The sequence below is a fragment of the Camellia sinensis genome, chromosome 7 (assembly GCF_055761805.1).
Source record: "Camellia sinensis isolate YWXY chromosome 7, ASM5576180v1, whole genome shotgun sequence".
Classification (NCBI taxonomy): Eukaryota; Viridiplantae; Streptophyta; class Magnoliopsida; order Ericales; family Theaceae; genus Camellia; species Camellia sinensis.
The window spans coordinates 192,970,255-192,990,891 of NC_138967.1; the positions used below are offsets into that span (position 1 = coordinate 192,970,255).

The 20,637-nt window shown below is 32.4% G+C and overlaps 1 protein-coding gene and 1 pseudogene across 4 annotated transcripts; one reads left to right on the plus strand and one right to left on the minus strand.

Annotated features, from left to right (window-relative positions):
- Nucleotides 1-122: 122 nt before the first annotated feature.
- Nucleotides 123-15,223, plus strand: LOC114319777 (transmembrane protein C9orf5 protein). 3 transcript variants are annotated; one of them, XM_082880276.1, is made up of 4 exons: nt 123-606; nt 1,684-1,896; nt 5,084-6,967; nt 14,783-15,223. In XM_082880276.1, the coding sequence occupies exons 1-4, from the start codon at nt 346-348 to the stop codon at nt 14,879-14,881; spliced, it is 2,457 nt and encodes an 818-aa protein (XP_082736402.1). In that variant the 5' UTR covers nt 123-345; the 3' UTR covers nt 14,882-15,223. The 3 variants fall into 3 exon arrangements, with proteins under 3 accessions (XP_082736402.1, XP_082736403.1, XP_082736405.1); XM_082880277.1 differs by lacking the exon at nt 123-606 and having other exon boundaries at nt 1,347-1,896; XM_082880279.1 differs by lacking the exons at nt 123-606; nt 1,684-1,896; nt 5,084-6,967 and adding an exon at nt 10,493-12,506.
- A 527-nt stretch (nt 15,224-15,750) lies between these two features.
- LOC114319778 (uncharacterized) lies at nt 15,751-18,924 on the minus strand (annotated as a pseudogene). The gene is made up of 7 exons (XR_014336646.1): nt 18,664-18,924; nt 17,453-17,559; nt 17,292-17,333; nt 17,118-17,205; nt 16,685-16,785; nt 16,175-16,311; nt 15,751-16,056 (listed from the first exon to the last, which is right to left on the minus strand). The product of XR_014336646.1 is annotated as an uncharacterized LOC114319778 (transcript).
- Between the last annotated feature and the right edge of the window lie 1,713 nt (nt 18,925-20,637).

Consider the following 20,637-nt stretch of genomic DNA (forward strand, 5'->3'; position numbering starts at 1 on the left):
TGGTTCTGCCTTGAAATAAAATTCTGGATTATCTAATAATAACACCAAACCAGCCTCATATTATGTCAACCATGAAGTTGAAATACATAAATTTATATATATATGGAGAGACAGAGAGAGGGGGGGTTCATATGAACACTCCCAGGAAACATAAAAAAACTCATTTCTGTTGGACTTGCCATGAAAGGTTGAAAGTGTGAAGCTTCTTTGAAGCTTCTCTGGTCTCTATCAGACTATTATAACAAATACACACATGCTCTCTATAACTATTCTATATATCTGATAGAGTTCCATTGGCAATGCATGCATATTCATGTTCATTGATTATTGATCATCATTACCAAAATGGAGCAGAGAAGTAAAAATCAAAGTGCAAAGATTGAATCAAATCCAAGATCTTCCTCAGACCTGTCATGGCAAGTCATGTTCAGATCAGCTTCATTTAGAAGGTCTGGTTCAGTTTCAACTCCTCAAAACCACCAACTCGTGGCTCGTTCTGTTTCTTTCAGAAATCCAATCTCATCTCCATTAATTCAGTACTCTAGTTCTGAATCTGAATCAGAATCAGAATTAGATGAGCTCACCATCCTCTCCAATGATCCTCAGGTTTCTCTCTCTTTCTCTCTCTCATGTACTTTTAAAAGAAAAATAATAGATTGAGCTTCTCTCCGGTTCAGTTCAGAACTCCAAATTTGAATGCTTATTACCTCTGAATTTTTTTTTTCATTTTTTTTTTTGTATATTAATGAGTTTTTAGATGTAAAAAATCTGACCCAATATTTAAGGGATTAACGGGGTAATAAAATTTAAATTTTCAATTTTTAAAAAAATGTCGATATTTCGGATGAATAGGAGAGAAGTCATCCTAAAAAATGATATGCTTCAATGGGAGCACATTTTGATGACAAGTGAAATGAAAATGTTTGTGGTTGATTTGGGTCTTTACATAATTTACATTTTATCCTTTTACTATCACTAAATGTTATCTTATTTATTTTAATTTTAAAGTGGTATATTTAGACTCTTTAATTATAAAAAAAATTTTAAAAAAAAGTGTAAAAACTTTCCTTCAAAGGGTTTAAAAATGAAATAATTTTAATAATTAAGAGGGTTAAATGCATAATTTTAAAATTAAAGAGGATAAAATGATATTCAATCATAATCGATAAATAAAGTTTAATTAACCTACATAAAAATAATAACAATAATAAAGTAAGACATAATTTCCAATAACAATAAATAGCCTTTTTTTTATATAATTTCTCTGTTTATTTTTTTTAAGAATAAAAAATTTTGTTTCATTGTTTTAAAAAATGATGTGTATGATAAAATTTTTCAAAAAAACTGAACGGAAAATGTCATATAAATTAAAAAAATTAATTGCCAATTATGACTTGCTAGAAGTTGGAAAAAAATTAATTTATTGATTTTTTTTTAAAAAAAATTATAAAAAATTAAAAATATAATATAATCCAAACAAGTTAATAAGCCAGTAAATTGATTTTTTTCCTACTTCCGACCCTATAAGTGAAAAAATGTGCCCCAAATCAAATGTTGCTACAAATTTTTTATTCTCTATTTTTTTTTTTTAATCCTACATTTTCCCAGATTAAAACCTTAAAAAAACTTTTTTTCCTTCTCTCTCCTCTAATTTTCAGTTGATATCGTGATCATGTTTGGCAGGGAAGTTCATCAAATTCGAATGAGGTGGAGTCTAACAACGACCTCTCATGGCAATCCATGTTTCGTTCATCTTCCTTCCGAAAACCTACTTCATCATCATCACCACCACCACCATCATCATCATCTTCCCCTGATCGAAACCACCACGTTCAGCCGCCGCACTGTTCGGCCGGTGAAACCCCAGAGGACGAACCGAACAACGTCGATTCTCATGTAAGTCCCAAATTTCCCTAATTTTTAGAGTTCATTTTTTGTAGGCAAATTTTGATGTTTTTTTACTTCGTTAATTTTGCTTTGGTATAGTGTTATTAGTGATGTCCGCTCATTTTCATTTCTTTCTTCCTGTGAGGATTGGGAAACAATTGACCCAATTTCAGTTTTCAATCTCACAAATGCATATAAGGTCTTCACATATAAATTCTTTTTTTTTTTTTTTTTTTTTATAGGAAAAAGAATTGGGGAGTGTCATTCACTTTGTTTGATCAGGAATTTTTTTACTTCTTGTTTTTCGTTTTTTTTTTAGTGAATTTTTAAAAATATTTTAAGTAATTTTTTTATTTTTAAATGTACCTAAGAGCATTTCTCATGTTTATCTTTTTTTTCATCAAATTTGAGTAGAAGCTTCATCTGATATTATGTGTTTCAAAAGTGTAATTTGGAATTTTATCAAACCACCGGTCAATCGGGAATATCTGGCCGGTCGACCAACCAATGTAAGTTTTTCACATATTTTTGCCAAGAGGTGGTCGTCTGGCTGGACGTCCAATGTCTGCAATTTCAACGGCTATGAAGAGTGAATTAATGAAAGTCACAAGCCATTTTCAATTTGATGAAAGATTTATGATATCTTGGGTTTGATACTTGTTTGGTGAAAGCGTTGAGCAGCAAAAGGCTCCTCTTTTTATCAAATTTAAATTTAATGAGACCAAGGTTTTAAAAAGTAGCCACAACAGTTACGTAACACTGTTACGTAACGGTTGTGGTGGTTACCGCCACTTATTACGGTCGCTTTTGCAGTGTGATTGAAATTCACATGTGTGTCGGCCGTAGCGGCTGCCGTAGCGGTCATAACAATGCCGTAACAACCGTAACGACCTGTTATGCATCGTTATGTAACGGTTCCGAACTCTACTTTCGAAAAAACACAGAAAAAAAAAGAGCTGAAAATGGGGGAAGAGGGATAGAGAGAGAAGAGGGAAGATAAAGAGGGAAGATGGAGGAGCAAAAGATAGAGAGAGAGAAGAGGGAAAATGAAGAACATGTTATTGATTTGTTGAAGCTGTAAGACCTATGCTATTCTATTCAGCTATTATCACTCAACCATTTTGTTTATGTGTGTCTATCTATATAATGTTTGAAAATAATAATAATAATAATAATAATAAAAGTGTGGTTATTATCTATTTGGCTTGATTAAAATATGTATATATATAGGCTCTTATTTATTATCTTACTTTTGTCATTGTCTATCTTATATATAATAGTTAGTGATTGATTTTTTATATAATATAAAGTCATTAATTATTAAAATAAAATCTAAAAAACTCAGTTTATAATGATTTAAAAATATGAAATATATTAGATCATACTTAAAAATTTTAAAAAATTGATCAATATTTATTTTAAAACCCAATAAAGATGATCATGGAAAAAAATATGCATATTGGTAAGTTTTTTTTAAATTGTGTGAAAAATAAAAAAATTCACGGTTCCGGTTACCGCAACCGTTATGCTACGGCCTTTACACTCCGCAACCGCAACCGCTTTTCAGAACCTTGGATGAGACAAAAGGTGCAACGTTCGACATGGTCTAACTTAGATGTACTTAAAAAATAAAATATTTATAAAAAATATTTTAAAAAACTAATAAATATACAAGAATACAAAAATATTTTATATTTTTGATATTTAGTAAATTTTTTAAAATTTTTTTTCGTAAATATTATATTTTTTAATTGTATTTATATTAAGTGTATCTAAAAATTTAAAAAAAAAAATTATTTAAAATATTAAAAAATTCAGTGAAAAAAAAAAAAGAAATACTTCAGAAAATTTGAACCAAACAAGGTGAATGGCACTTCATTTCTTTACATTTGCAATCCAAGGGCCTATTTGGTGCAGTTTTTTACAAGTTAAAAGCTAATAATCCTGAAACAAAAGTTAAAGGCATCTCTAATTCAAATTTTAAATGATCAAATTTTTTAAAGCTTATTTAAGTTTTTTTTAGCTGATGTGTAAATTTTGATACAAAAGACAAATTATATCTATTAAAATTATGAAGAATGGAAGTGAGTTCAAATTGGATGAAGAAAAATTGATTGTGTCTTTTTTAAATCAAACTGTAAAAAGAAGAATTTGGCAATAATTATTAAAAATCAGCTATTTCATTAGTCCTTTTCCTTCAACTTTGAATGTGGACACAATTTTAAAAGAGTAATCAATAAAATTGCTCAAAGTTTCACCAAATAAATCTTGGTTCTCCTAGTTCAGTTATTAATTTAGCACATAATCAAGAAGTAGAAAACTCATTCTGTTATGTAAATTCTTACTCCTTGCTTGCACCATTGGAATTGTATAATGTTGCAAGCCAAAAATCCGGAAAGAGAAGTACATAAACAATTTGGAGATTGAAACCATGAAGCATGCTCATCTTGAAATTGTTAGTTGAAATACCCAAGACAAACATATGCTTCTTTGCTATATCACATTTGATCACTCTTCCAACTTAATGGTTATTCTGGAAAAGTAATCAAGATCTAACATGTTTAATGCCATGCTTGATTGGCATAGCGAAATGCTTTTAAAATTGATGAAATAATGATGGCCATTTACATATATGATACATGTTTACTTGTTTGTGTATAAGGAAAGGTTTGAGAACCACTTCAGTTGGCATGGGGATAGTGGGGAATTGGTATAATCTGTTGCTTGGTATGTCAATTGCTGCTTAACCAAGTTGCTAGATTGAACTAGGGGCATGTTGATTATTTAAACCAAGAGAGGCCTTATTTATTTTAGAAACCAACTTCATGCAAGTTTCCAGCTGCAAATCATTAACAGGTCTTACCTAATATTCAGTCTACTTGTATCGTGTGAGTTGTGAAAAGAGAAAGAGTAGTCCCTCTTGATGTTAGTTTGATTGGGAATATTAAACTTAGTTTGGGATGTTCTAAAAAAGTGCACTTTTTGACTTATTGATTTATATGGGTTGGGTTTGGATTAGGTTTGATGTGATGTGTTAGAGATGTGATGTAATTTAAATAAGATGATGTGACTTAAATAGGATAGTGACTTTTTGACTTTTTGTATTATTTAGTAGATGCCAAACTTGGCCTTAATCTCTTTATTTCTCTGTACAATTTACTTGAATAAAATTTGATTTCTATGACTTGTCTGGCAGGTTCAGAGTCAAGGCTTTCACTCAATAGAGCGTGAACCTGAATCTACTTGCGGTCCTTCCAGTGCTTCAATACTCCCATGGCAAGTCATGTTTCGATCAGCTTCCTTCCAGAATCGTGATGCATCCTCTCAAAACAACGAGTCTTTGGCAGAGAACCATAGTCTGTCACCTCTGGAGTCAGAGCCCACTCCAGTCGAGCCCAACCAGAACACCACCCTCTCAGGCGATCCTCTAGTACGTCTTGCTCTCTACATAGCCATGGCTCATGCAGGTCTTGCCTTGACATTATTCTTACTCTACAATATTTGTTATTTACTTGAAGAATATCTCCAGCCGGTCCAGTGGGCAGTTCTATGTTCGATTCCTTTGAGAGGAATTCAACATGCTCTTGTTCGGTTTTGGTCAGAGCCACTAAAATTAGGGCTTACTGAAACCATTTTAGCAGTACCAGTCACTCTTTTAAAAGCCATCCTTAGTACCCTCGTCAATATCCGTGATCTCTGGTTTTCAATTGTTTTTCATCAAACAACATCAAAGGTTTCAGGTCAGAGTAATTGTGGGTTTCCAAAGTTGATTCAGATGCTTTTATCTTTTGGGTTCTTTGTAATTGCATATGAACAAACTGGCAGTTTTGGGTCTATAGCACTTCTCGGTTTAAGTTTCTTGTGTACCAGTTTTCTTGAATCAACTGTCTCTGTTCTTACTTCATATAGGACTAGGAATATCGGTTGTAGTACAAGTAGCACAATTTTGAGGGAAGTAATTCTCAAAAGATTAAAAACCATTGTGGCCCTTGGGTTGATATCTGGTATGATTGTCGGGTTCTTGGCCGGTGTAATCTTTTTCTCTTGCAAGATAGCAGTTGAGGGAAAGGATGCGGTGATTATGTTGAAAACCTATGTGCAGGAGAGTAAATACGCCGAGATGATTGGTATTAAGAAGTGGATGGATGATAATGATGTCACAGAAATAGCGGATTGGTACACTACTCATCTTTACGAAACAATTTCGCAACATGTAGATAGTTGGGCGACACATTACAATCTAACCGAGTTTTTCAATGGAATCAAGAACTTTGCTATTTCTCCTTCAGCTAATTCTTCTGAACCTCAGGCAGCTTTGATCCCATCTCCATATATAGAGAAATTTCAGAGTTTCAGAAACCACATTAGGAATCGTGAGTTGGGAAGCGTTTTCAAAGAACTCGAAGCGACTTTGTGGGAATTTCTAGTTAGCAGGAAGGATTTAGTTGACAAGGCAAAAGGGTTTGCTTCTCAAGGGATGGACGTATCGCAACACGCACTTGCTAGCAGCGTATTTTTTCTTGCAGGCAGTGCAAAGCTCGTGTTCTCTATTGCCTATTCTGTCATTTCTGGAGCGGTCGGTCTTCTCAATTTTGGGTTACAATCGCTGATTTTCGTATGGGTTTTATATTATCTCATCACATCCGAGTCTGGTGGGTTAACCGAACAAGTGATCGGCATGCTTCCGATTTCGAAATCCGCACGGATTCGGTACATTGAAATTCTCAACGGTGCTATTTCAGGCGTGCTTTTGGCTACAGCTGAGGTTGCTTTCTTTCAGGGATGTCTCACTTGGATTTTGTTTAAGCTATACTCTATACATTTCTTGTACATGTCGACTTTGCTTGCATTTATCAGCCCCGTGTTTCCAATTTTCCCATCATGGCTTCCAACGATTCCAGCTATCATCCAATTGGTGTTGGAAAGACGATACTTATTGGCCATCAGCTTACCCATAATCTATCTTGTGCTTGTGGACTATGGTGCATCAGAAATTCAACAGGATATACCGGGTTATAACACATATCTTGCAGGCCTTAGCATCATCGGTGGAATGGCGATGTTCCCGTCTGCAATTGAGGTAATTTTGGTGGATATGTTTCTTCTTTTTTATTTTTCCTTCATGATATTTGGTTGCAGTTGTTCTTGTCATTAATTAGATCTTATCATATTTGGTTGCTTTTTATTTATTTATTTATTTATGGGTTAGTTTTCTCATTTTTCTTTGTTGCTTTTTTCTGACAGCCTATGATGAATTATTGATATCTATAACAAGCAAAGTAAAAGTTAGAACAAACAAATCCAATCCCGGAAAAAAAAAGTACTAGAAAGGTTTTAAAATTTCCAATTTTGGGTTAGTTTTCGTTTTGTTTGGTCTTTTAAAAGTCAGTTTCTTTATCTGTGGCTATTGGGTTTTCCTGCTCCTTTGATGGTTATTCCCACATGATGGATTTCAATTGCTTATAAGATTAGATTAGATTAGCTTCTCTCTTCTTTTTTTTTTCTTTTCTTTTTGGGTAAATTACACTAATAGTTCCTATAGTTTGAGACTCGTGACACTTTGGTCTCTGACTTTTCAATTGTGATACATTTGACCCGTCAATTATGATACATTTGACCCTGAATGTTGAATTTTGTTTCAAATAAGAACAATTGAAGATACTATTATTTAATTTTAAGGGCAAAATTGTCAAGTTAATAAAATATAAATTAATTTGACAAAAATAAATGTCAAAAAAATATTTTTAATTTTTTAAAAATTATATTTATTCACCAATGATAAAATTATGTAAAATTGATTAAAATTAATAAAAATTACATGATTAATTTTTAAAAATTAATTTTAGATGATCATCATTCAAACACATAATAAAAATTAATTTGGTAAAATAAATAAATAAATGTTTAAAAAATTTATCAATTTTACATAATTTTATTTTTAGTTGATAGAAATAATTTTTTAAAATTCAAAAATATTTGTTTGACATTTATTTTTGTCAAATTAGTTTATATTTTATCAAATTGACGATTTTGCCCTTGAAAAATCTGATGATATCTTCAATTGTCTTTATTTGGAATAACATTCAAAATTTAGAGTTAAATGTGCCATAATTGAAAAGTCAGAGACCAAAGTAACACAAGTCTCAAACTATAGGAACTATAAGTGCAATTCACCCTTTCTTTTTTTCTTCCTCAAAAAGGTATTAAATCAAGATCTTCTATAATAATTTTATTGTGGTATTTCAAATGAAACGACGACATTTTGATGTGTAGTTTAAAAAATGTATGATATTTTCGTGTGATTTTCTTTTGTTTTGAACTTAGACTATTAAATTATTTTTTTTATTTATGGATCTTGTTATAAAAAAAAAAATCACAATAAAATCATGGCAGTTTGGCAAAGGATCCATGCTCCCATTATGTCGCGTTATAAATCCTCTCTTTTAAGGCATGATAAATAATTGTATCATGAGTTTTATCATGCAATCTTTAAAGAAAAATGCCAATGAGTGTGTCTATAGAACAGTTATTAGTCTCAATAAATAAAAACTTTATATTAAAATATATAGAATTATATATAAATACTATTTTGAGTTTTAATTTTTGGGGGGCATTTTTTTTCAAGTGATTGAGTTTATCAATAATTCATTAGCTTGATACATTATTAAAAAATATATATATAATATATATAAAAAATAACTTTACAATCTATTGGAAACAAAAGAAAATATTATAAATTGAAATTTTAATATGTAATTCAAATATTTTTAATTATTTTTTCTCTTTCTTTACTGGAAAAAAAAATCATCATTTACTTATTTTTTTAATAATTGGTATAAATATTTTTTTATCAAACTAATTTTTAATAATTTAAATTAAAAAAAAAAAAAAAACCCAACTGGAAGAACACGCACGCCTAGACACCACACAAATCATACGACGTCAGCATCAGCGTCCAAGTTGCGGATCCCACGTGAGTGCGAAACCTGACCACGTTTACGTCGTCGTCAGCTTCACTTAGGTTTCCTTTGTAATTATATATTTTAATTAAAAAGTTATTATAAATTATTATATTTTTTATTTTTATTTTTTTTCACGTTCTGTTATAAAATATTAAAAATTATTAAAATAATTTATTTCTAAACAAGATTTAAGAGAGAAATTATTGATTAGTGTTAGATATCTTCACATGATCCTCATGTTTGTTTTGATTAATGAAGAGGATGTAACTCATAATTTTTTTTAAGTAATTAAAAAATATAAAAAATCATTAAAATTTGTGATTAGTCAAAATATATATATATATATGATCACGTACTCCTAGATTAATTAATAATTTTTTCTCTACAAGCCCCATCACTTGCCTTGAACCTCTCCCAGAGAAGTTATTTGGTGGTACAGGAACATTGTTTTAGGCCATTCATTTAAAGATAAATATTTAATAATCTCTTGAAGAGAGATAAACAAATAAAAAAAATATTAAAAATTTTAAAAATTTTATCAAAATTTTTATCAAATATTACATAGGTATGAGATTTACATAAGATTTACATGGTATGGGTCCCACATAAGATATTTGGTAAAAAATTTTGATAGAAGTTTTGGAATATATAACATTATTCAAAGATGATAAATTTCACTAATTCAACCAATGAAAACTAAGTGTTGGTTTGACATGTTTCAAAAAAGTTAAAACGTTAAAAAGTCATTATCCTATTTAAATTACATCATCTTATTTAAGTCACATTATCTCTAACATATCACTTCAAACACAATCGAAACTCAACCTATATTTCATAAAAAATTAAAAAATACACTTATTTAGATCATTCTAAACAATCTCTATATTGGACCACCATATCAAATTGCCCTAGAAGCAATGAATAACTTTCCCTCTCCCAATCATTTTCCTTGTAAATAATTATTAGAAGAGCCAGTCAATGTTCATCCCCTCTCTGAACACACCCACACACCACATTCCTGGAGACGCCCAAATAAATACTCCATCTCCATCTATACATGTAGTGCAAATTACAGTCCACCCCTCCAATATGGGTAATTAATATTATTACTTTGCCCCTCACTTAAAAAATTATTATAATTTCCTTCTTCTTATAATATTCTCACCTGTTACAATTTCAACTTTCTATTTATCATTTTATTATGAAAAAGACCGGAACAATAGCATGTGAGCTGACATAATCAAAATAGAAGTCTTCCTTTCTTGTAAATAAATATATAATACAAAATGTAAAATTGGCACGTACATTTTATATTTTTTTGTCTTATTTTTATAAAAATATAATATATAAATTTATTTTTTAGATCCAGTAATATATAAAAAAAATGATTAATTAATAATTAAAAAATACATAAAAGAGAGATAATTGCATTAGATGTTTTAATAGGTTATTATATCATTAGATTTGAAAAGTGAATCTAATTTTTGAGTTAAAGTAGTGCTTTGGTTTTTTTTTTTTTTAAATAATATAATGCTAATAGAATATTGAGATAGAAACAAATTACAAACTTAGAAGGTGAAAATATAATATAATTGTTAATTGAGGGGATAAAGTTATAAATAGCCCTTAATTGAGGGGGGTGTAGTGTAAATTGACTCATTATCCAATCCACCATTTCTGTGCAACTACCTGTCCCCAGGTCAGCATTGTGCTCTCTCTCTCTGTCTCTCTCTCTCATTTTTCTGAACTGTCTCTCTCTCTCCACTTGGATTCTGCTTCTTGGCTCTCTCTCTCTCTCTCTCTCTCTCTCTAAAAATGGAGCTAGTTCCATATTCAGACCCCAAATCAACCTCAGCTTCTCCACCATGGCAAGACATGTTCCGATCTGCCTCCGTCCGCAAACCCGACCCATCTCCCCAGACCCAACCACCACCTTCCTCATCGGAAAACCCACCTCCACTTCCACCTCCGCCGCCGGAGTCCCTCTCCGGCGACCCTCAGGTACGCCTCGCTCTCTACATAGCCATGGCCCACGCTGGTCTTGCCTTCGCCATTTTCATTCTCTACGGCGTTTTTCGAATCCTCGAAGAATATCTTCGTCCCCTTCAATGGGCTGTGCTCTGTTCAATCCCTTTGAGAGGAATTCAACAAACCCTTGTTGGGTTTTGGTCAGAACCCTTGAAATTGGGTCTCACTGAGACTCTATTGGCAGTCCCTGTAGCTGTGTTTAGGGTTTTTGTTGGTACCCTTGTTGATATTCGTGATGTTTTTTTCCGGGTTGTTTTCCGGAGAAAGAAATCCAATGTTTTGAGGCGAAATCGAAGTGGGTTTTCGAAATTGATCCGTTGGCTTGTCTCCTTTTGGGTTTTCGTAATTGCTTACGAGCAAATCGGAATAATTGGGGCTGTGTCATTACTTGTTTTGGGATTTATGTTCTCTTCCAATGCTGTTGAATCGACAATGTCAACAGTTTCATCGATTAGGAGTCATAGTTTTCGTCGTAGTACTATTAGTGCATTTTTCACCGGAGGAATACTAAAAAGATTGAAAACAATTGTGGCTATTGGATTGATAGTTGGAATGATTCTTGGGTTTTTAGTAGGCTTGATTTTCTTTTCATATAAGATAGGAGTTGAGGGGAAAGATGCTGTGATTTCATTGAAATTGCACGTAGAAGAGAGTAATTACACAGAGAAGATCGGAGTAAAGAAGTGGATGGATGATAATGATGTGCCGGGGATGGTGGATAGGTACAGTACCCAGTTTTATGAAACTGTGTCTGAGCAGATTGATAGTTTGGCAATGCAGTACAATTTGACAGAGTTTGTTACTGGGATCAAACATTTCGCTATAAGCCCATCGGTGAATTCTTCTGGGCGTTCCACTGCAATGATGACCCCATCCCCGTACACTGAGAAAATGTTGAGTTTAAGGAAGAGCTTTGGGAATCGTGAGTGGGGTCAAATTTATACAGAGGTGGATGCAATCTTTAGGGAATTGCTGATCACCAGAGAGGATTTGGTTGAGAAAGCGAAAGCCTTTGCCATTCAAGGAATGGATGTGACTCAACGCGTATTCAGTAGTAGTAAATCTGTTCTAGGTGGTAGTGCTAAGTTCATGCTATCCATTGGTAATTCAATACTCTCTGGAGCTGCAGGGCTTTTCAATTTTGTGTCTCACTCGATGGTTTTCTTTTGGGTTTTGTATTATCTTATAACATCCGAGTCCGGTGGAGTAACAGAACAAGTTTTGTGTATGCTTCCCATTTCAAAATCCGCGAGGAGTCGTTGCGTTGACGTTCTTGATAAGGCTATTTCGGGAGTTCTGTTGGCAACTGCTGAGATTGCTTTCTTTCAAGGATGTCTCACTTGGCTTTTGTTTAGACTATACTCGGTACACTTCTTGTACATGTCGACTGTAATCGCATTCATAAGCCCCTTGTTGCCAATCTTCCCATCGTGGCTTTCAACCATTCCAGGGGCCTTGCAATTGGTATTGGAAGGTAGATATGTATTGGCAATCAGCTTATGCATTAGTCATCTTCTGCTTATGGATTATGGCACATCTGAAATTCTAGAGGATGTGCCTGGTCATAGTGCATATCTCACCGGGCTTAGCATCATCGGTGGGATGACATTGTTCCCATCAGCTGTGGAGGTAAACCGTCCACAATTCTTTCTCTTTTGTTCTTCATCATGATTCTCCATAATTTGCTCTTCCTTGTCTTCCTATTCTGCTACTCTATGAAATGTAGGATACTTCTAAAAAGGGTGTTGTATTTGTATCGGATACCGCTACTCCTCAGATGGTCACAAATTCGTATCTCTGATATTTCCTATACGCATATGTTATTTGACTTAATTTTGAGAAGTATCATATACTTTTCAAACACTCTACGTCACATATCCAAATTATTATGACATTGAAATTGTAATAATTTTTGCATATTATTATAATATAATTGTTAGAATAAATACAATAATGGTTTTTTTTTTTTTTTTTTGTATTTTCTTATTTCTTACCGAAGAAGAATATAGTAAGATTAAATTAGCTTGTTTGGTTTTGAAACTCAAGATTAAATTTTTTAAGTAAATTTTTTAATTTTTAGATACACCTATTATAAATGCACTTGAAAAATATAATATTTGTAAAAAAATCTTTAAAAAATTCGCTAAATACCAAACATACAAAAAAGCAATATGAAAATTTAATACAGTTTTTGTATTCTTGTGTATTTATTGATTTTTTAAAATATTTTTTTACAAATATTTTACTTTTTAGATGCATCTAAAAAAGTAAAAAAAATTATTTAAAATTTTAAAAATATTCATTAAAAGCAAAAAAAAAAAAAAAAAAACACGAAAAACAAAAAATTTGATTTTCAAAAAACTGAAACCAAACATACTAATTAGTACTCTACTTTTTTTTTATTTTATTAAATTAATGTATCATCCACTTAAAACTATTGGCTCTTAAACTAATATGTAATTCCTAAATAATTGTTTCTCACCATTCTTTGAACTAATGTATGATATAATACTAAAAATTATAAATATTTTTTTGAACGGATCTCCGCATATGAATCATATCATATTTTTATCCATGCATCATAGTTGCTACTTCTTATTCTTCCTCTAACAGTCTAGGAATTCCCCTTCCAAAACAAGTACTAGAATGGGTTTTCCTTTTCCTTGATTTCGTTCAATTTTTGTCTATTTCACACATTTAACTATGAAAAAGGAAAAGAGATTTGAAAATCTTGAAAGATTAATCAAATATCAAGTCATTAAGGGAGACAGAAAAGGAGGGATTCGAACCTCAGGAAATTGATGATGTTTTAACAATGTTGTGAGGATGACTACTTCAAGATGTTTAACAACAAAGTTTGATTCTAGAAAAAAACACTACAATTATGGGATTGTACACAGTAGAAAAATAGCATCAATCCGTTAAGATATGGGTGAGTGATTTGCTCATTTATAATTGATTAGCAAATATGCTGATTTTCTATCTAGGAAATTAGGAATAGATGTTTGCACTTGAATTATTTGGTTAGTAGTTAATAACCTCTACACTTCGTGATAAAAAGGCGTTGAATCCTTGGTAGGCGAAGGCGAAACAAAAAGAGGACAGTCGGTTAAATCTTCATCTATGTTACATGGACTCTTCAAATTAAATCAAATACCCGTGTCGGACACCCGACACTCGGACAAGGGTATGGGATATGTATCGGATACTTTTCAACAGATACTTCTTATATAATTGTATATAACACTATTATTATATGTATATATTGTTATAGAATTGCTATAAATGTCATTTTGACACTATAAGTTAAATATAATACCATTTTATCTCACATATTAGATTAAAAATATAAAAATATGACATTTTTTGCCGAGTCCGCGTATCCTTAAATTTATGATTTGATGAGTCCGACCTCTAGATACATACCCGCACCCGACACCCGTACCCGAGTCCATGTAACATAGATCTTCATTGTGATGAAATAAAAATTACCAACTATTGTTGATTGTTATCTCTGTTAAAAGGTTTCCATTGATTGTTCGTCAATGATAACCTTGGTTTCCTTCTATTCGCTCATAAATGCTTTTCATTTACTGGTTTATTAATCTGATATTTGAAATGGTTTTTGTACAATCTCTAATGAATGAATTTTTTAGTTGGGTAGCATGTAAGATTTGATTTAAATGTTGAGATTAAAAGGTATTCATGACTGTTTTTAAGTTAAATTATAACTTTGGTTTGGTTTCCTTGTATTTGCTCATAAATACTATTCATTTACTGGTTTATTAATCTGATATTTGAAATGGTTTTGTGCAATCTCAAATGAAAGAATTATTTTTGTTGGTTGGCATGTAAATATTTGATTTAAATGTACTGATTAACACTGGTTGAAATTTATGACTCAGGGAGCAATAATGGGACCGCTGATAACTACTGTTGTCATTGCTCTCAAGGATTTGTATGCTGAATTTGTTTTGGATGAACCGAAGGAGAGTGAGATGTAGAGCGCTGCTGGGCATGCTTTTAGTGCTTGCTTCCTGAGAAATGTTTGTCGCTGCCTCAAAACCGCGTTTACATTATTGGTTGAGTTAATTAGAACCCAAAAAAGAAAAATCAGAATTGTTGCTTTAGAGTGGATGTGTTTTTACCATTCTGTTGGCAGTGCATTTATCAAGTTTTGTTGGCTGTATTTTCTCTTTAGAACAGTCTTTTTGTTTTTGTTTTTTTTCTTCTATTTGGTGTAAAAAGTAATAGATCAATCATGTACTCTCTTGGTTGTTGGTTGTGTGCTCTTAAAAGAATTTTGTACATTTTCGATATATTTAATATATTTGTTGATGTAAAAAGCTTATTTGATCCCTTTTGCTTTTTTTGGTAATTTGGATAAAAAAAGGTTGGTATGTTTTTTGGGTTTACTTTTTTAAAATTATATCGAAATGTTTACTTTTTTAAAAATTATATAAAAAAATATTTACTTTATGAATCTATCTTGACTATACAATTTTATAAATTAAAAAAAAAATACTAAAAGCAGAAATAAGTCTATTTTTTTAACTTTTTTTTTACAACAATTGACTTGTGAATCTTTTTAAAATGTTAAATAACTAAAGATGAGGATAAATCTAACTGAAAAAGCAACTACTATTTTTTAATCTCAACCAACATGATCCTACAAAAAAATCAATTAAAAAATAAATGAAAAAGAAAGCAAGAGGTAAAACCAACTTTTTAACCAACGATGTTCCAAAAGGTGAAACTCAATAGAGAGAATAAAGCAATTATTTTCCAATTTCACACAACGAAACTACATTTAGCTATGGAATCTCATCACACAACTATTCACCAACAAAAATGGTTGCATTGCACCAAGATAGAACACAGACATCAATCAATCAATTCTCAACAATTTCATGGAATGTTGACATATTACAATGGAATCTCAATTTCTTAAATCGTTTTCTTCACCTAATTCATACTTGCACAATCAAACTCTTTCTTAATAGTGAGCGCTACTAGATCTGATTCAACTGAACATGAAACATAAAAGATGCCAAGTTACTTCATGTATTTGTGGAGAAATTTCCGGTGAAAGTCATTCCTGATGGTGTCATTGATGAAGCGTTTGGGAGCCTTGGACTCACCACGAGCCTGGTTCTTAAACACCACGTCATCATCCCACCTGACCAAATGCCAAATAAGAAAATAATAATATCAGAACACTGCCCTACCCAAACTCACAAGGGAGCCTCAAGAAATGAAGAACCATAGGGAAGTTGGGATCTTCAGGCAAAACCGACCTCCTTTTCACATTAAAAGACGTTGGATTATTAAAAAGGGGGTTTCCTCGTACCAATTCTGCTTCTTTGACCTTAAGCTCTTCTTCTTGCTTTTGTCGATCCCGAGGGCATGATATGGTTGGTAAGTATTTGGAATACTGTTGTTAACAATTTTGCTCAGTGGCGAGGCCATAAAGTGGTCAACATGATATTAACAATTTTGAGGGTACAGCCACAATATGCCTCATCAATGTGTTCAGATCTAACAAGTTCATATAAAATCAAGAATTCAGAAGGTTAGAACTGCCCTAGTCATGACTTACCAGTTATGAACAAAGTCCAATGGTGGACTCATGAATAATCTTACAAGACCACAAATTCATAATAAACTCTCAGTATCTACTACTACTAAAAAAATAAAAGTAAAAAACATATTTGCCGTGGTTTTAAGTTTTGGGTTTCGTCCATAAAGCACACACCATAAAATATTTTTGTAATAGACAGCTGGAAATATCTCGAAAGAGAACTTACATTATGGTGCTTCTCTTCTGCTCTTTCCTTCTTTATCTGTTCAAAGTTCAAGCAAAAAAGCTTCTGTGTCATCCTCATCATCTTCATCATCGTCATCGTCACTAAACACAAAATAATGACACTTCCGTAATAACAAAATTCAAGTAGTACATTTACACATCAGTAATAACAAAATCAAGTGTTAGAGCAAGAAAAAAAAAAATCAACTATATTCACATGCACATTTGCATATTGTCTTCAAGATTATACTTTAAAAACACTTCATCCTTTATAGTAACTGATTTGAAAAAAATGGAGCAGGTCTATCAAGCATAAATCGACAATCACACCACAAGTTGAAGAGTCATGCAATTCAAACAACAAATCAGGCCATTGGTATAAGCTTTTTGTTAACATATGCATTAATTCAGGTAAGTTTGCAATGAGTGACAACCTTCCATCGCCGCTTTTAAGTTCCACATCAGCATCATCGGCATCTACACTGTGCGGAATGAGGCGATCTTCAGCATCTCTCCTTGCCCCTGTAAAATAAGTAGGAAATCAGTTGAATAATTACATATGCATAGCTAGTGTTTTTGGTACACAAAGCATGGAAGGTAGTACTCACCTTCCAATAGAAGGTGGCCTCATTTTCTACGATCTCTATCGTCTGCAACCATAAATAATTTGATACAAAACAATTACAAAATACTGTCCAACAACAAAATAACAACAACAATAGTAACAGAAGAAACATATAGCAAAAAGGGTTGTCAAAAACTTCTCTACCAATATAGGACTTATCCTTCGACGAGAAATGCCTCCGTTCCCGCTCCTCCAACTCATCACGGAGATTCCTCTTCTGCAATTCCTCTTTAGTGTCTTGCCCATCTTTTCTGCAGCAAATATACCAATCAGTGAACAGTTTCTGTAGATAGGCGTTAGAAAGAAAAACAGCTGCATGCATATGTAGATGACATAGAAGTACTACCATGGCCGCATGAATAAAGAATTAAAAAAATAAAAAATAAACAAGAACAGATAGGCCTGGTTTGAAGTACTACCAGAACCCAAACAAAAACATCGCAATGCCTGGTATTTGAAATAGAGGGGCTCCCCAAACCCACATCAGTTGTCCACCACAATATTTTTCAAACTCTTGCAAATTCAATTTTAGAACACCCCCTGCTCCAGTTGTGTGTTCGTCTTTTGTGCTGGAAAACTAAAACATGTGGCCCTCATATTCAAATATGTTTATCACTTCACTAAAAAATGTTTGCCAAATAATTATTTTCACAATCCCCCTGTTGGCATAGAAAGGGACAAGGGGCGGAAATTGTAAAGAACCAGAAAGAAATTATAGCCAAATTTCTTAGTTAAGTCCCATCCCTAAGTATCATGATTGGGTTGACAAGGCCAGACCATCACCGTCTTTATCAGCACATGGTTATTAAGCTTTCTTATTGTAGAAGCTATCCTCAAATTTCAACTTCTCCTAAACAGATATGTCATTGATCTGAACCTTTTGAGTGCGTTCCCTCACTACAAGTGAAAATTTCAACTTCTAAGCAGAGGTGTCATTGATCGGAATCTTTTGAGTGCATTTCCTCACTATGAGTGAAATTGCTTCAGTGCACCTACTGTTTATGATGTTTCAAATTGAAAGACTCAGATTTCATTTTATACATTATAAACTAAAACTTAGCCAATTTATCAAGTATAAATTCGAATTCTCGTTTCCAAATATTTGAAATATGAAGTTCTTGGTAGGGGTTATCAAAATCCTTAAAATCATAAAGGCTTAAATTGCGTGACAATAGGGGACTCAAATCTCAAATCGCATCTTAAGGATCACAATTGGAGATCATTACCTCAAGACCACATAATCCCTTTTATTAGATAGTATCCACCTTAATGGTTTTCCAGAATATTCATATTATGCAATCAAACCCTAAAGAGAATTATAAACCTTAAAATGTGGAAATTGCAGAAGTTCCAACCTGGGCTTTAGGGTTGTGTGAGAGGCAATGTCCCTTGAAGAATATTTTTGGGAGGGGCCGAAAATTCAAGTACCACCTTGTTCATTACCACCTTTTGCAGGTGCCCATGTAGGTCGAGCTGCAGTTGTCATGTTTTGTAACAATCCTCATGAGTCCGGATATCTGTAACAGTCAAAGCAGATATTTAAAATCCTTACCTCTACAAGCAACAAGAAAGGCAAAACATAAGACACCAATGCAGTATCAAGAGCAACAGTAAAACATAAAACCTCATTCGATGACTCTATGCAATCTAATATTTCTATCAAGCATAAGATCTATTACAAGGTGCCAAACCTATCGCACCCAACAAGTTCCTGCCCCTCTCTCCTTTTCAATGAAAGAATAAATCTATATATATATATATATATATATTCTACTACAAAATGTCATTAGAAGGGTAAAACATTTTTAGGACAGCATCATCGCTACTATGGTAAATAATGGTCATAGCATTTCGCAACTCACAACTTTAAAAACCTTTTCTAGACATTTAAAAATCTAAGCATTTTTTTATTTTAAAAAAATTATTGATATGGTCAAAACCTGCAATCCCACACAGTTAACATTATAAATTTTTGCACAGAAATATTCAAAACATGTGATATGGCCACCAACTACAAACCTACTATGTTAGCTTTATGTAGAGAACTCATTGAGGCATTTCATCAAACAAAAAACAAACATGTTTCTTGTTGAAACAATATATCCAAACAATGAATCTAGTTCGTACATAATGACTGTTCATGTTTCTGTTTGCTGTTGAATAAAGATTTCAAGTTATATCTTGATATAACTGTTTTAAGTAAAAATTCTCCATACCAAGATCTGAAAATATTGCCATAATCAAAATAGTCTAGAGGTGGCAAATGGGCGTGTTTGGGCAGGTTTAAATGGGCAACGGATCAAAAGAGTGTTAGCCCAAAATCATCCATTTAGATAGCGGGTTGGATACGGGTGGGTCGGATACGGTCTCACTTTGGTTCAACTCAGGACGCAAGCAATGGAATTTATGGGTTATTACCTTTTTTAGTTGGGTGTCCAATGAGTTAACTTAGGCCTTGTTGGGAAGATGGCTAAAAGTTAAAAGTCAGCTTTTTAATTTATTTTTGATCATATCATCTCTCTATTTTTTTATATATTTCTTTAAAAATAATAATAAAAAAATCAAAAAAATCAGTTTTTAACCAACTTCCCAAATCAGCCCTTACTCAACCCATTTAAGCCCAAATAAAAACAAGTATATTTGTAATAACCCAAATACATTCTAGTTACATAAATAAAATTATCCAAACCCATTTATTATGGGCAGGTTTGGGCTGATTAACGGGTTTGGGCTTGAATTGCCAGCTCTAAAATAGTCAAAAAGAGCTTGTTGCCATTGAAAGTTGTCACTGGCATAATGGGCTGCTAGGATCAAAGGTGTACTAGCAAACAGTAGTCCTCAAATCCTCACTTCCTTTCTAACTGGCTGAGTTTTTTGGGTCAAGATAACTTTGACTGCAATTTAGGAAAAACAACTTACTCATTACAATTAAGTAAATCATTTTTTGGAATTTGGTGCAGAATGTTTTCTCTTTAGAACATTTTACTAATTTTAATATGGACCCAAACAATAGAAAATGTGAAATATATTCTCAAAAATATTTTTTTGTCCAATCAATCAAAGCCTTCGTTTGGCATGCCAGACTTTTTGACCTTTTGGCTATTTCAGCCACAAAAAGACAAAATAAGACTCCATTTGGTAAGCCTCTCAAATTATAATTCCACCCATTGATTTGAGTGTGGTGTTTGTTTTAAGCTTTCAAATCATAATTCTACATCCATTTCTCAAAACTCAATTCAAAACATAATCATTACTTTTCAAAACTCATAACCAAATACATAATTCAAAACTCAATTCCAATCAATATTTTAATTTTTTAAATATTAAAT